The 15,907-nt window shown below is 33.9% G+C and overlaps 1 protein-coding gene across 1 annotated transcript in view; it reads right to left on the reverse strand.

Moving 5' to 3' along the window:
* Nucleotides 1-15,907, reverse strand: part of LOC143390359 (roundabout homolog 2-like) — a 101,016-nt gene that overhangs the window by 9,097 nt on the left and 76,012 nt on the right. Inside the window, 2 exon segments of the mRNA XM_077108222.1 lie at nucleotides 9,917-10,117; nucleotides 11,885-12,157. Coding sequence (XP_076964337.1) covers nucleotides 9,917-10,117; nucleotides 11,885-12,157 — 474 coding nt within the window.

Raw genomic sequence — 15,907 nt, forward strand, 5'->3', positions numbered from 1 at the left:
TCCAGTTCTTTAGCCTCTTCTTAGTTTTTAAAATAACTTTTAATACCCCACATACTATTTTTGAGAAAGAATAAAACAAGGGTAATTTGATGGGAGTTTGAGATACAAATGATGCTAACACAGAATTTACTGTATGAAATGTATTTGAAAACTTTGGTTTTTGGGTCTTTCCTATTAACATAAAAACATTACTCAAAACAATACTTTCTTAAAAATCAGGGCAAGATTTAATAAAAGATATTAATCTATTTCTCAAGACAAGAATTATTTCCTTTTAAAGCACTCTGAATATTTAATTCTAAGCACCGTGTCTCAGTGCTTGCTTGCAAAAAGAATAAAAACAAGAACTATATTTGACAGAAACAAATTATTGAAAAACGGGTCTAGAAAAAGAATGTCTGAAAATTGTTTTAAATAAATGTGTGCTATAAATCCTGTATCTGTCCAGGTATTATCATTATTTTTTTTTGGAAAGAGTACTATGGTACTATGGTCTAAGGGCAGTTATAGTGACCTGCTGTCTTCCATGGGAGAGAGAGAATTTATTTTCACCAATTAAAGATTCTAAATAATATTTTTATATAAACGCTTTTCTGCAATATTAAAATGTATATTTTTCCTTAGCTAATATCTACAGTAATCAAGATAAAATAGTGCGTTTTTTAAAATAACCTTTGTGATAATTTTGTATTTTTGCCATGTGTAGGTGTTTCTACAATACAACAAAATTCAATAAAGCAATGTTTGCTTTGTAATTGGTCTGTTTTTCATCATATTGATAACAGGTAGGTCTCATCTTTAACCCCCACATAGTATGTATCACCACTATATTATATTAAGGCAACATTATTTGTAATTACTCTAAGAGCATTTTATGATGCATCTATGTTAAATAGATCTCTAAAATGTATTGTCCATTTACCATGTGTTTTTAAAGCTATTTTTAAATGAATAAATGTATCTTTTCTCTTTTACCATTTGCTTTTTACAGTTACTGAGATAATTATTTTTAAAAACTCAGAAACTACTTTTGGAGAATTATATCCTACAGTTATAGTTTACCATGAAGAATGATGAAGTATTTATGAAGTACAATAAGATAGAATATTATTCTTTTGTACCCATCTGCCCCAGAGGTAATTGTTCAATATCCAACATCTCAAACAATTATAATTAACTATTCTAAAGCAATTAAGAACTATGTACTTGCTTGTAATTCTCATATTTACTTACACTTAAAATAATTCATTAAAGTAATTCTGTTGAGAAATGTTTGTGGTAATTTTAAAACTATCTAAAGGTCATTATGGTGTGGTGGAGGCTTCAGATCTGGAAAACAGTGCTGATAGAATGAGCTGTGAAATTCCAACTACAGGTCATGGTCTCAATCATTGTATTTTAATGACTTTTATAGGTCAATGCCAATTCCTAGCTGTCACTTTTCAACCCGTACCTGAATTAGAAGACAAGATTATTCATTTTGCTACAAAATATTAATGTGAAGACCTAAAAGTGACAAAATAGTCTATTTTTTGGTTTTTCTACAAGCAAGTTTGTTTTACATTAAATGGCTTTTTTACAAATTTGAAATGTGAATATATTTTATTTTTTCCCAGTGAGTACACAATACACAATTGTTTGACAATACTATTAACCAATTTTATGCCAATTTCTTTGCCAATCTAACATCAAATGAAACACATTAAAATTTTTGGATGCTGTTTGGTGACTTAAAAAAACTACAGTTTTTTAAAAGAATGCATCTATAAAACAAAGTATAAAAAGTCTACCCACGGCCACAGAATCCCTTATCTTGCAACACTTTTAAAGTCACAATAAATGATTTTAAAATCATGGAATTAAAAAGAATTAGTAAATTACATGTCATTTAAAGAAATGCATGGTGCTTCATTTGATTTACACATTATAAAGAAGGAAAATAAAAGTAACTTCACCTCTAAGATAATGTGGAAAGACATGTAGCTTTACACCAATTCTTGTCATGTAACTCTATAAACACAGTATACAGAAGCAGATGAAAAAACTAACATTAGTGAATACTATGGTTCTGCATATCTTTAATACTGACACACAATTGCTTTCCAGTGGAGATAATCCCCTGTTTGGAGCTCATTGGCATCATTATTGTTTTATTGTCAATGGACAGTTACATATTTTTATTGAGTAGAAATTAGGAAGTGTTCCACCAAAGCACATACAAACTTTCAACTCAAATTCAATTGAAAATATATTTAAATACCCAGAGCATTAAACCATGACATAGAACACCATTAAATCTGCTATTCAAAGCAAGTAAACTTGTAATGGTTTTACTTCCCTTTGGTTGTATGATAACTTAACATGCTGGTCCTTGTTTTCTTATATTCTCTCTTGAATTGGATGCAAATCCTCTGAAGGGATCAATTATTTTCATGCCCCTGTACTATGCTAACTTTTTAAAAAATGGCATGGAAAAGATTTAGAGGAGGGTGGGTTGACTCCCTGGCATACACTGGCATACCTGAGTTTGGGCACTGACATGGTTATTTTCTCTAAAGAGACTTTACCCGTTATAAATGAAGCAGTACTTGTGTCTGTCTTGACTTCACAGCAGTGTTGCCTGTAAGTGCAAAGTAAGTTACATTCTCTCCCACCCACTTTTCCTTCTGATGGTTTATGTAGGCTCTGATTAGCAGAGTTAGCTCAGTGAATTCCTAATCGCATTCATTCAATCAGCTACACAATAAAAATCTACGAATTTTCTCTTAGATTTGTGTTATTCTGTTGACATTCTGGCTTGTACTGACTGGTAGCTTTATACGTGTATCATGTTGATGAAGATTTCTGATTTTTAAGAGTGTTCCTGAATTTATATAGCCATAGCATGTTATTTTGCTCTATAAAAGGATGACCATATTGGGTGGAAGATTTTTTGGACAAATTTATTTAAAACTAAGTTTAATGGGCAACATGGATTATTCTAAAAGAACATTCCAAGTAACCACAGGGTTTGTATTGCATTACCTAACAGTTAATTTTTTGTGTACTCAAGACAATCAGGAAGGTATGATGCTATGTTCCAATTATTCTGCATGTTATCTACATAAAGACATATTTTTTTAAGTCTTGGTTTATTAATTGCCTACAAATGCCAGTTACCAGGAGTCAAGAATCTGTATAATCTATGTGATAAAATTTTAGACTAAATTCAGTGATTGAGGAGCAAAAAGATGAAATACAAATGAATATAACTTCTTAGATATTTGTTTTGAAATAAAGGAGGTGAATTAAGGAACTTCACAAATAAAAAATAAATTCCTCACATCTTAGAGTTGTGAATTATTATGTATTCATTTTTTTGCAAAAGCTTTTTCTCCTCTCCCAGTCTCTTTATCCCAGAGAAATCAAACTGCATGAAAATCCAGGCACTGATGGTAGAAAGCTGATAAAAGGTTTAATAAGTGTGTCTCAGAATTCCTTTTCTCTTCAGTGAAGAAATGAACTACACACGACACCGAGAAGATGTTGGGGTCCATAAATAACATCACATTCTAGGCTTGCCTGTGCTGATGCAGTCTCAGGGAATTCAAAAGATGGAGCCATTGAACTATGTCATCCCTTTGCTATGACAACAGGACATGAACCGGTGACTGAGCCAATAATGCAGAGTATGAGACCTATTAAAGGGTCTCCTACTTGAAAACTGATCCTGATTGTTACATCGAATAGTTTTGAAGTACTGAATATATCGTAGGAAAAACATAAGAAAATATAGTCAGAGCTAGAATTTAAGATTGCGTAGGTAGCACATGGGAAAATGTCACAAGTGGGAATTTCAGGAAGGTTATCTTCTACTTGACTGATTGACTATACATGTACAGTAGCTAACATATATTTCAAAGTCACATTTATTTTGAGCATACGTAGCTGATGTTCAACTTCTTGTTCTCAAAGTCGTGAAAACAAATGAGGGAGGACACTGTTATTAGTGTCCACTTACAAGGTTTGGTTTTATTTAAAAAGTGTATAAACATGCATTTTTTTTCTCCCTTTTAATTTTTTCTTTTCAATTTACTCATTCAAAATGGGTCAAACAGATTTTAGTTGGTAGCCAATTTCTGAGAATGTATCATCAAATATTTATTCCAATAAACTTATGGATGGTGAACTGAACATACTCTTAGCACTGCTTTTTAAGCACTTGCAATTTGGCTCTACCTTTGGTGAAATCAACTTTATATCTTAGTTAAATGAAACACAAAGTTGTATATAGACTGCATTTTTTCAATCATGAATTTAAGTGATTCAGTTTTATCCTTTAGTGTGTACTGTACATGTATTAGAAAGACAAAACAAGATATTGCAATAGATTTCATGTTTGGAAGCAGCCTGAGCATGTCCTAATAATAAATTGCTTCTTTACTTGCTAGATAGTCGCGAGTTCATTTTGTTTGTTTCCTTGGGGAACTTCATGTTATATTCTGACTTAATGAGTTGGAGAGATTAATTATGGTAATTCAGAAAATGCTGTTTTAAAAAGCTATAATATAAATACAGCTCTTGTGAAACACCTTAATTTCCTTTTGCTTGTCGCCATTCTCAGATGGGTCAATTACAATGACAAGTAAAGTTGATTCTAAATAAAACTTTAATTATCTTTTTTTAAAGCAAGTTTAGTACATCTTTGCTATCTGCATATTTTAATGCATATTCAGCCTAAAGACTTAAAATTCCTTCTTTTGACCCCTTGCTTTTGTCAATAGCAAAATCCATCTTTCTTCTCTTAAAAACAGACTCATTTTCTGATGTTCAGACTTTGCCAAGACCATTGTTCCTTCGCATCTTCCTATTTCTACACCCCAGCTGAAAACCATCTAACAGAATGAGTTACACCAGCATTATCCAACCTAGCTTACAGTACAGAAACCCCCTTCACATTCAATCTTTTCTTCATGTCATAAGGAGTAAAGATTTGTGCTTATCACCAAATAAAATTGCAGTGCAAAATTTAAACATAAAAGTTACACAATTAAGAAAGCAACAAGGCCTTTAATATTGTGTTGTGTTACACTTGTGTTACGTGTTGTATGTCAGTATGTCTGTATGTGTGTATGTTCATATATCATGCAGTGATATAACAATTGGCAGATGAGGAGTGCTCATGAAAAATTTTAAAAATGGATCCAAATTTCTTTGACTCACATGATTCAAATGGTTCAATTTAAATTGGGTAAACAGATAAAAGTAAAGATGTCTTTAAAATTAAGCTTATAAGTTTTTCTAGGTGTTCAAAAATAAAACCTAAAAATGTTGATGTCTATAAAATAATCTGATTAAATTCAAAATTTACAAGTATTGTTTCAAAATGTGAACAGAAGGAGGTTAACAGATAAAAAAGAAACTAGAAAGTTCTAGGTATGGATTTCATAGAGGAAAAATGTGTTTCTGGATAAGAGTCTATATGATGGTAATTTTAGGCTTAAAAAAAGACATGTTGGAGATATAATTAAATCATTTGTGTTCTATAACTGGGCTTGTTATCAATAAGATATGTACAGTTCTATGTTACCTTTTTACACTGAGATACAACTTAAGTGTATTTTTAAGTTAATGAGGGCTTAGTCTATGTAAAGGTTTTATTGTAAAACACAAAAGTACTTTGCTACTTTTCTACAAAATGTTAGAAGCTTTCAGCCTTTCTTTAATTCATGTTTTAGATGTGATATTATGTTGTGTTTGCTCAAGTTTACAACAATTTATGTAGGCTTTATAAAATGATGTCTAAAAAGCAAAGATCAGCTTCAGAGCTATAGTAAAATTCATGAAGAGCCCCTTACTTGAGATAAGGCTCTATGTCCCATCTCACTGCATGTGAAAGTGACTATAAAAGAAATAGGCTAGATTTCAGTACATTAAAAGTTGTGTCCAAAGGTTAGTTTTTGTCATGATTACCAGGATCTCAAACAGGGGATATAATGTATAACTCCACCAAAATTCAAGGTAGCTATTATATGAACTAAATATGTTTTTACTCTTGATAATTTTATTTTGTAGTTTTCTTATAAATGGTCTAAAGATTGCCTGTTTTGCAGAGGTACTGCTTTAAGAACTCACAACCTGGGTTAATTTAAGACAAGGAGTTATCACCTACAGGATAGAGAGATAGACATTAAAGCCCAGTGCTCTTAATATAAGGCTGTTAAAACTTATTTGCTAAATGTTTAAGATTAAGTTTTAAAATTAAAAATTTGACTCTTGCCCTCTGAGTCAGTCTGAGTCAGGGGATAGGGGACTTTTCCAAAGAGCTTTGCAACTCTAGGCCACATAACCTCCCGATCAGGGAGATTAATGAGACCAGTGGAGGACAGAAAGCCAGTCAGTGCATTTGCTGTGAAGAGGAGGGTCATCAGAAAAGGGAGACATTCCTGATGCTTCTGAGGGAAGCCACATGGTCAAGCAAGGCCTGGACCCATCCTAGCGCAAATGGCACTAGCAGATCTGAGAAGCTGCTGTAAGTTCCCGAGGACTCCCAAGGAAACTTGGCTGACTGTTAACAATAGATAGAAACAAAAGTCAGTTTGACTTGCTTCATCTTAAACACTTAGCAAAGACAGTCAAAGCCAAAACACAGCTATTCCTGGGCATTTTAAATAAAATAATACTTAAATGTAACTTCCATAAATAAGTAAACTGGATTCTTCAAAAGAGATTCTCAAACATGAATGCCTGATAACTATCAAAAGGAACTGCCAAAGTAGTTCTTAGTTCAAGGCCTTTATTTCTAACCTACACAGGTAGGCCTGGTGTTTGCTAGTATGGTTATCCAGCCCTAAGTAACAGAATTAAAGATTTCTCTATTAGACACAGAGGTCATACTAGTAAAAGGATTTTGCAAGTCAGGTGACATTAAACTGTATCTTAATGTTGTGTTTACATCCCTGAAAATTCTGGCAATGTGACAAATATCCTTAAAGATTTACATACTCAGATAAAAGCCATGTTCTCAGCAATCTTAGCTCCTGGTTCTTGGTACTTCCTGGTGGAAAACATTGTTAGTCTTTGTCTTTGCCATCATACTCATTGGCATATTCCTGTGCTATGAGATTTATTGCTGCATCAGTCTGGTTCCAGTACTAATGAATTCTTTTTTCTCTTATAGACCACCCATCACTCAAATGGCCCTCCAGCCAATTACTTCTCAATCAGACTTCTATCATGGACCCACTCAATAGACCCGATTTTTAAAGGGGGACTCCAAACTGCTTGCCCCACACCGTCCCTTTTCAGCCTGAAGAAGCCAGAAAGATTTTCTTCGCCCCCCTTCCTTACAGCAGTAAGGAGTTCCCAAATTAGAAGGGGGAATGAAGCCAGATTAAAAGTTAGGTAGTCAGTGTAGTTAGGTAAATCTAATATCGAGTGAAATCTAAAATGGAGGCCATGCTGGGAATGACTCAGGGAAAACGCAGGACAACTCATGGAATGTTAATGAAGTCCTGAAAAGGCCCTAGGCCAAAGTCCACCTCAAGGAAATGTTAATGGAGCCTGGGAAAACAGCCCCAACAGACTTGGAGATAGCCCATCCCAAAAGGTGATAATTAAGCCCACCTGTAGACCTCCAACCTACAATTCATCACTGAAAGAACTATAAAAAGGGGAAACAACTGCACTTCCACGGATTCCACCTTTTGGGTCCCCTTCTTCCTCCAGGAGAAGTCTTTTCTGCTGTCCTTTAATAAACTTCTAATTTCTGTTCTGACAAAAAAAAAGTTACACAATTAAAAGTTAATATATGGAACCACAGCCTATTAATTCACATATAGTAAAACAAACCAATAAGAACAGACAATAATAGGAACAGAGCTAAAAAGAGTGAGCTTGCATAGCAATGCACAAAAGAAATTATATACAGAGAAAAATCCTTTTCTTCCTGGAGGGCAAGTTTTGTTTTCTTTCTTTTTTTTTATATACTCCTGACAAGAAAGAGTTAAGGTGGATGGTGTACTTAAGAGAAGAACACAAGTAAAATATCTGTGGGATATGTGTGGCTGTGTGTCTTTACATTGCATTTACAGTTCTTTTAATAGTACATAAATAAAAGAAATTGTTCATTGCACTGTTTAGTGTCATCACGTTCATGAGTTGGGACCTGATGATCCTTCAGAGCAGCTTTGTATGTCTCCTCTCGGTTACTCTAAAAAGAGATGGAAACAAAAGTCAGGAATAAAGCTCAAGAGTTAAATGATGCATTCTTCTATCCTGACCCGCATATTCAAAATCAGAGCAACCGGATAGTAAATGAAGATGAAGTCATCAGAAAGATCTTGGTGTGTTTGTGCAATTCATTTTCGTTGAACCAGAGAAACAAGGAAAATAGAAACACTGTAGTATCTGGAGATTTAAAATTCAACTAGAGCTATTTTATTTTCACTCCCTGCACACCTACGATTATGTCAATATAAAATTTAAAGAAAATTTCAAGTACCCATGGGCCAAATGAAAAATTATAAATAAATCTTAATACTGATCTGATTGATAATAGCCAATAATGATAACTCAGATCCATAAACGATAAGTTTGAAACTATTTTCCCTTTTCATTAGCTCATGAACTCCTCCAGCCTGTGATGTGAGCATAATGGTAATCATAAACTATTTTTCCATGAGGAATTCAAGAGATCATAAAAGTAGCTTTGTCTTCTCATGAGCTATAATCAGGCAAGGGGTTGAGAACATTAGAAGCCATGGCTGTTCTCTTAACAGACTTGGTTAAGCTGAATTCAAAGAAGCAGTTGACAATTTTAAGCAGGCATCATTATAATAGGGAATAGGGAGTTGGTAAATTTCCTAATGGAATTAACACAAATTCAATGTTTTTAATTGGACGAACTGTGACATCCCTATTTTTCACCATTACCTCATATTTTTATATTTAGAAAATATGAAAACCAATGCCAGTTCTTCATTCAAAAAGATAAACTTAATCAATAGCTATATCATTATAATAAAAATATTGTGAACTAACTCAAATCAAAGATCAAATTTTTTTTAAGACTGACTCCATAAATTAAAAAAAAAAAAAACGAATGAAGAGCAAATAAATGAAGAATAGGAAGAACTACTAAGAAGACTCTTTAAAGTACCAAAGGGCCAGAATTTCTCTCTTTTTTATTGTGCTGAGTTTAAAAGAGCAAGAAAAGTATCCAGTGAACTACATTTAATTTAACTTGTAAGTGTTGAGACTCTTTGCCCACGTTTAAACAATTTTCTGTTGTTTTATGGTTGTTTATTTTGGTAATGGGGTTTGAACCAAGGGTGCTCTATCCTGAGCTACATCCCCAGCCTTTGTTATATTTTATTTTGAAACAGGATCTTACTAAGTTGCCCAAGTTGTCCTCAAGCTTGTGATCCTCCTGCCTCAGCCTCTGGTAGCTAGAATTACAGGTGTGCACCACCATGTTTAAAGTAATTCTTACATAGCATAAATCAGCTTGAAATATAAATGAAATATTTATGTCATCGACCTGCTATAAATAGCAATCATCTACGTTATGACCAAACTTGTTTAAAAATCATTGATTTTTTTTCCTGTAGCAGGGAAAGTTTTCTATCATTCTTAAATTTGTTTAATATGACAATATTATTAATCTAATATTTTTTCTGAATCACAATAAACCATAATTTTTATTATTTTGGTTCTGGGGATTGAACTCAGGGATGAGCTTCCATTGAACTACATCCCCAGTGCTTTTATTTTTCATTTTGAGACAGGGTCCTGTTGAGTAGCTGATGGTTTTACTAAATTGAGGCTGGCCTCAAACTTGGAATCCTCCTACCTCAGCCTTCTATGTCATAGGGATTACAGCTGTGCCACACCGTGCTTGGCTATGGTAGCCTTTTCAGTGACCTAAAACACTTACATAATTCACCTGTAAACTGTCCTTGAGTATTTGAGCCCATATGTCCTATGTCAAGAAGGTCACTGGCATTGCGCTGGTGGCCTCCCCTCAACACCTCTGGTTTCCTGGGTCCAGTGGATCCTTTAGAAGAAGCTGTTCCTGATGAGCTGTGGCCACCTGGAGATGGGAAACTGGGCTTGCTATAGGGCACCAAGGCCTCCTCTGAAAAAGAAAAATAAAAAACAATAAAGGGCTAAATTGAACTGCAGCCTGGGAAAATAACATGAATTTAACTCTTACAAGTTAAGCTCAGAATGGACCATTTTACTATTTCATTCTTTAGTAAAATTAAAATTAAGAGGTTTAATCAAGACTGGATATTAAAGGAATTTCCATGTGCAAGCAACATTTCCTACAATAGGATCTGAAGCAGGATTAAATTAAAAGAGATCTTGGGATAAGTATACACTGTTGTATATTATTTGCAAAACTTAAATTCATTATAAAAGAGAGCAGCTTACAGTGAACTACTTTGTTTCAAAAAAAAGCATATCTTAGAATAATTTCTAGAGTTCAATGAGGCTTCAATATTCCCATCAAAACAGAAGAAACGTGGTTTTGTTTTAGTTTAAACCACAGCAATATTTTCTCAATCAATTTAGATCAAGGATTTTGTATTAACAAATTAAGTAAGTTTCTTAAATTTTTGTTGTTGCTTGGGACATAAATATATTAATTGAAAGGCTAGGAATTTCATTAAAAGAAAAAGAGAAACCCACCCAATTTTAACAAATGTGATAATATTTATTTTGTATATTGTCTCCCAACAAATAACTGATCAAATGTATTATGAATAATTATTTAATATTTTGAATCCTTCTTTCCTTCTCCTTTCCTCCTCTCTTTATTTCTTATCTCTCTCTTCCTGTCTTTCTCTAGCTCTTTCTTTTCATCTCTCCACATCTTCCTCTCCACCCCAACTACTCTATTTCTTTCTTTCTTTTGAGGTTTTGGCCATTAACAAGTGATTAGATGATGAAAAATTGTTGGCTGAATTTACTGTTTCTTGCCTTAGATAGTCTTTAATGACAGGGATCACATAATTTTTCTCTCACAGCTTGAATGGTCAACCATTCCTAAACATTTCAGTAAATCTAGATATTGAAATTGTCATCTTCTGGCCCTTGCACAAATTGAATTTTTCAAAAACTTGAGCACAGTGTTGTAACAAAATGTAATTACAGAAATGCATGGGGAGAGGACTTGTCTAATAAAGATTGAGTCCAAATGAATGTGGAATATGTTTCAAAAGTTGTGTGCATGTGTATATGTTTATTAATACTCAGTAAATCCTGATGCAAGATATTCCAAAAAATGCAATAGCCTCACCCCTAATTAATGTCCAATCAGAAACCATGAAATTTATGTTTTAACATTTCCAGGAAGTGTGATTTATAAACAAGAGCATTCTTGTCTCCATGTGAACAGTCATCTACATTTAATCAGTTAACCTTTTCTAACATGAGGTCAGTTGGTTGGTCATTTATTTGTAAATTTATAATCTCAATTAATTCACCTAATTGACTGACAGGAGCTCTCCTTTCAAGTGACTGGTTACTTCTGTCAAAATGACAATCTCCTTGAAGGTAGAGATTAAACTGACACAAAAGCTGAAATTTAGTGGTCTTAAAGCTACTCAATAGAAAAGGTAAAAGGCAAAAAAGCCAAAATTGTCCCCTTAGACCGTAGATGAAGGCTGGAGATCTCTTGGATTCAAAGACCTATGGAGTGGTCAATTTGAGGAGCAATCACCACTGTAATCAGTTTCAAGGAACATGCCTCTGAGGTCTGCTTGAGAAATTCCTACTTCACTTACTGACTTAAGGCAAATATCTCTTGGATGCCCTTAAACAACTGCCATTTCTAGAATACCTGGTAGAAAATAAAAGGGTCACAGCCCACACTTGCTTGGGACTGTGCAGAACACACCTGATCCAACCCCTTGTTTGTGTGGGGCGTTTTGTGTGTCTTCTTGGCGTTCTGTGGAGCTTATCCATTCCTGGGTTTGTCGTTGCCACTCTAGGGAGGTTTTGGCTGGACAATCCAAGTAGCTCTTTGGGTCTTCTAAGCTGGAGGCATGTTGTCTCTCTAGAGAGCTTCCTTTTCTCTCTGTTGAGTTTTCCACATGACCAGCATGCTGGCTCGGGCCTATTTGCTGCCTTAAACCCTGGCCTGGTGGGGGATCTGGTGGTGGTGGAAGATCTAAAAATTTTGAATAATGTTTAGAATGGACTAAAATTTAATGAAAAAATACAGGTTTTAGTTCAAGTTGGAAAAAAAAAAAAACTCCTGCCCTCATACAAGTATCACCCATGCAAAAACAAACAAACAAAAAAAAAAAAAAACAGAGAAAAATAAAAGTCAATTATTGATATGTAAAATGCATATTATTGGTGTCTCTGCTGTCTTCTACCACAGCATCATTGAAATCAAATTTACTGGATTCATCCAACTGTTAAACATGGAAAATGTTTTCAATTGCACACTGGGGCTAACATTCAAGGTTAAAGGGCAACTTAAGGGTCATAATTCATTTTCATCCTTCCGTTTTCAAAGTAGAAATACTATGGCAAAAAATAAAATAATAACATCACTAGAAATTCTAGCAACTGTGCTAATAAAAGAACAAAAGCCAGCCTGCCAATCTCCATAGGAAACATCACCCTTGGGAAATTAAGAACTATATGCCGTATCATATGCAACATATGATTGCCTATACCCAAGTATGTGGCACATTCAGCAATAGTCAAAGGGTTAAGCTAACATTTATTAAATGCAATTAACATTCTGCCTGACAACCAATTCTGGCTATTCGTTTCATGAGTTAGCTAATGAGTTACAACTAATATATTATAATCTTCCAATGTATTAATTTTAATAAATAATAACCAATGTTCAGCATACAGATTGAATATGCTTTATGGTACTAGAGTTGGCAATATATCATGGAAATTTGAGAAGTAGTGGAATAGATAATTTTTTAGAAATGCTTTTTAAATTAAATATCGGAAATGAAAAACTTTAAAGTTCAAGTATCAGCAAATTTTTCATTTTCCTTTTATTAGCTATTCATATCTAAAACTTTGTGTCTTGAAAATCTTCCACTGTGAAATCATACTTCCTTCCTTAAATATTACACCAGCTGAAATGATTTATTTTTTTTCCTTTAGTACTGGGCATTGAACCCAGGGGAATTTTGCCACTGAGCTACATCCCCAGTTTTTTTAATTTGTTATTTTGAGGTAGTTTTGTATGTTGTTGAGAGTCTCATTAAATGCTAATGATTGAGGCCAGCCTCAAACTTGTGACCCTCCTGACTCAGCCTCCTGAGTCATTGGTATGGTAGGTGAGCATCACAACAACCAGGTTTAAAATAATTTTTAAATCCTTCTAAATATTCATTTAGCTTGATTTATTGTGATTTTGTGTATGCTATTGCGTACTTCTTAGTTTATCCTTAGAGTATTGGCAATTATGTTATTTATTCATAAAAAGCAAAAATCATGTATACTATTTATTTCATTAATTAGAAGATACTGTACTTAATATAGCATTGTTATGACACTTTTATAACCAGGTTCTTATTTCTAATAATATTATCATTGAATTTTAAAGGGAAAAGTATAAATTTCTTATATAGAAAAAATAGCTTTTTCAAAGGAATGTTAAACTGGTCATTCTAAGATTTATACTTTGTCTTAGGAGCAAAATTATATTATTCTCTACTGCACAGAGAATCTGGAGCACCCAGGTTGGATGGTTACTAGTTCTTATGTATACTTTTCACATTATATTATGAATTTCTAATTATTGAGGGGAACAGAGTCTCTGTCTGGGAAAATAAGGTTTTATTCCAAACATTTCTTCCAAGATGAAAAGCTAATGTAATGTTGAGATATCTCTTTGTTGGATAATCTAATGAGTTTGGGACTCCCATCACTAAACATTATTATAAATGCAAATTAATTATTTCATTTGAGTTATTGTTCTTAGAGAGACAGCAAGGAGAAATTATAAAATTTGCTTCCAATATAACAGATCTTCACATTGATTTTTACTCTCCATCAGAGCAGCTTAATTTCTAAAATGGTCAAAATGGTATCTGCTTATGCCAGCTAAAACTCTGAAGACTATTTAATATAACCTGAAATTATATAGCTTCATAATTAAGTAATATCCTTGAAGACTGTGTCTTCTAAGAAGAAAGGGCATTGCAAGCACATTGAAATAAACCAACGGGAAAGGGAAATGGAATTGCAAATGGGTATAGAAAAATAAAAATATATAAGCAAATACATTTTATCTAAATTAAATTTATTATTCAATTGTAGGTTGATTCATCTCAACAAAGTCAATTCACTAAAGAGTATCTTACTAGACTACTGAGAATTAGCTATTGTCAGGTGACCACAATCCCATGACATAAATGTTGTTATTGTCCTCATTTTTTATTTGAGAAACTGGGACCACAAAAAAATGAAGTATCTCCATTCTGGATCTTTCCTCCCAAGAACTGCAGACTCTTCTAACCAAATCTACATGGCACAATTCCACTTGGATATTTAGAAAGCTTTTCAAATTGCACATATCAGAACTGAAATCTAGTTCCTCCTTTATAAAATGTGTGTCTTGCATGATATTCCTCTTCCCCACCTGTGGCAATTTCATCCTACAAGTTCACCAAAGCTATGAAGTGACCTTTAAGCTTTGCTTTACTAATTTAATTAACAAGACCTGTGAGCACCATTTCCAGAATTCCTCACTTCTCATCGCTTTCACTTATTTCTGACTTGTTATGAATCCCCTATGTTGCTTCTACAGCTTCCTAAGTATGTGATCTGTTTTACACCTTTTCCCCATTAAATATAACACAACAGTGGAGACGATCTTTTTAAAAAGAAAAACAGAGAAGATCATGTCACTCCTCTGCTCCCCCCCACCCCCCACTCCCCACCCCTCTCTCCAGTAGCTTCCCACTCAACATACTGTAAGGCTGATTGCAACACTGCAGCTTTAAGGTCCTACATCATATGTGCTCTTTTGCTTGTCTGACTTCGTGTTCTATTTTGTTTTTATGCTTGCTCTAGTCATTTTTCTCCCCTAACATTTTTGGTAAATAAGCCCCAGGTTTTATTGCTGTTTTTTTATGTCTTTGAAGGACCTTTCCTTGGATATCTTTGCTTTCATTCTTCTAGTCTTTTCTCCAATGTCACCTTGTATGTGAGGCCTTCCCTAAAGAACATTCTGAAAAATATCTCTTCCCTACCTCCATATTTCTCAACTTCTTTCCCTTTTGTCTTTTTCCTCATGGCAATGATCACCCTCTTATCAACTGCTTTTTTATATTCATGTATTACTGTTGGTCTTTATCTATCTTCCTACACTCAAATGTAAGCTCCATGAAACCAGAGGATTTTGTCTATCTGGCTCCTATTGCCTACCATGTGGAATACACTTAATATATATTTTAAGGGGTAAAGCTAATATTTGACAGAGCTTGGAAAGGGCCCCTTTTCTGAACAGGGCATTAAAAACCAGGGGAAAGGGAACACAGGTTGTAGTCTAAGGAAAATCAGTTTGTTGGGTAGAGAACTGCCAATTTTTACTCAGTGTGTTGGCTTCAAAGGTATTTTTTGACTCATTATGCAAGTGGATAGAAGATGTGGATTCATCAATGTCTCCTTAGGTGTGCCTGGGTTTTGGTATAGCTTTTGGGACAGACACAGAAATATCCATTCCAATTCTTCTGGGACACATGGAGGATACTTTCTAGTACTAGACACCATGGGAGAGAGTTTTTGATAATGACATATGAGACATGAAATAGGTTCTTGTCATTAGAAACTCCCAATGATCACCCATTATCTGTCTTTGCCTCACTCAGAAACCATAAATATTTCTGAAAATAATGCCATCTCAATTCTGGAGAGACCTACACCCTTACATTACTGC

Source organism: Callospermophilus lateralis, unplaced genomic scaffold (genome assembly GCF_048772815.1).
Source record: "Callospermophilus lateralis isolate mCalLat2 unplaced genomic scaffold, mCalLat2.hap1 Scaffold_2121, whole genome shotgun sequence".
In the NCBI taxonomy this organism is placed as follows: domain Eukaryota; kingdom Metazoa; phylum Chordata; class Mammalia; order Rodentia; family Sciuridae; genus Callospermophilus; species Callospermophilus lateralis.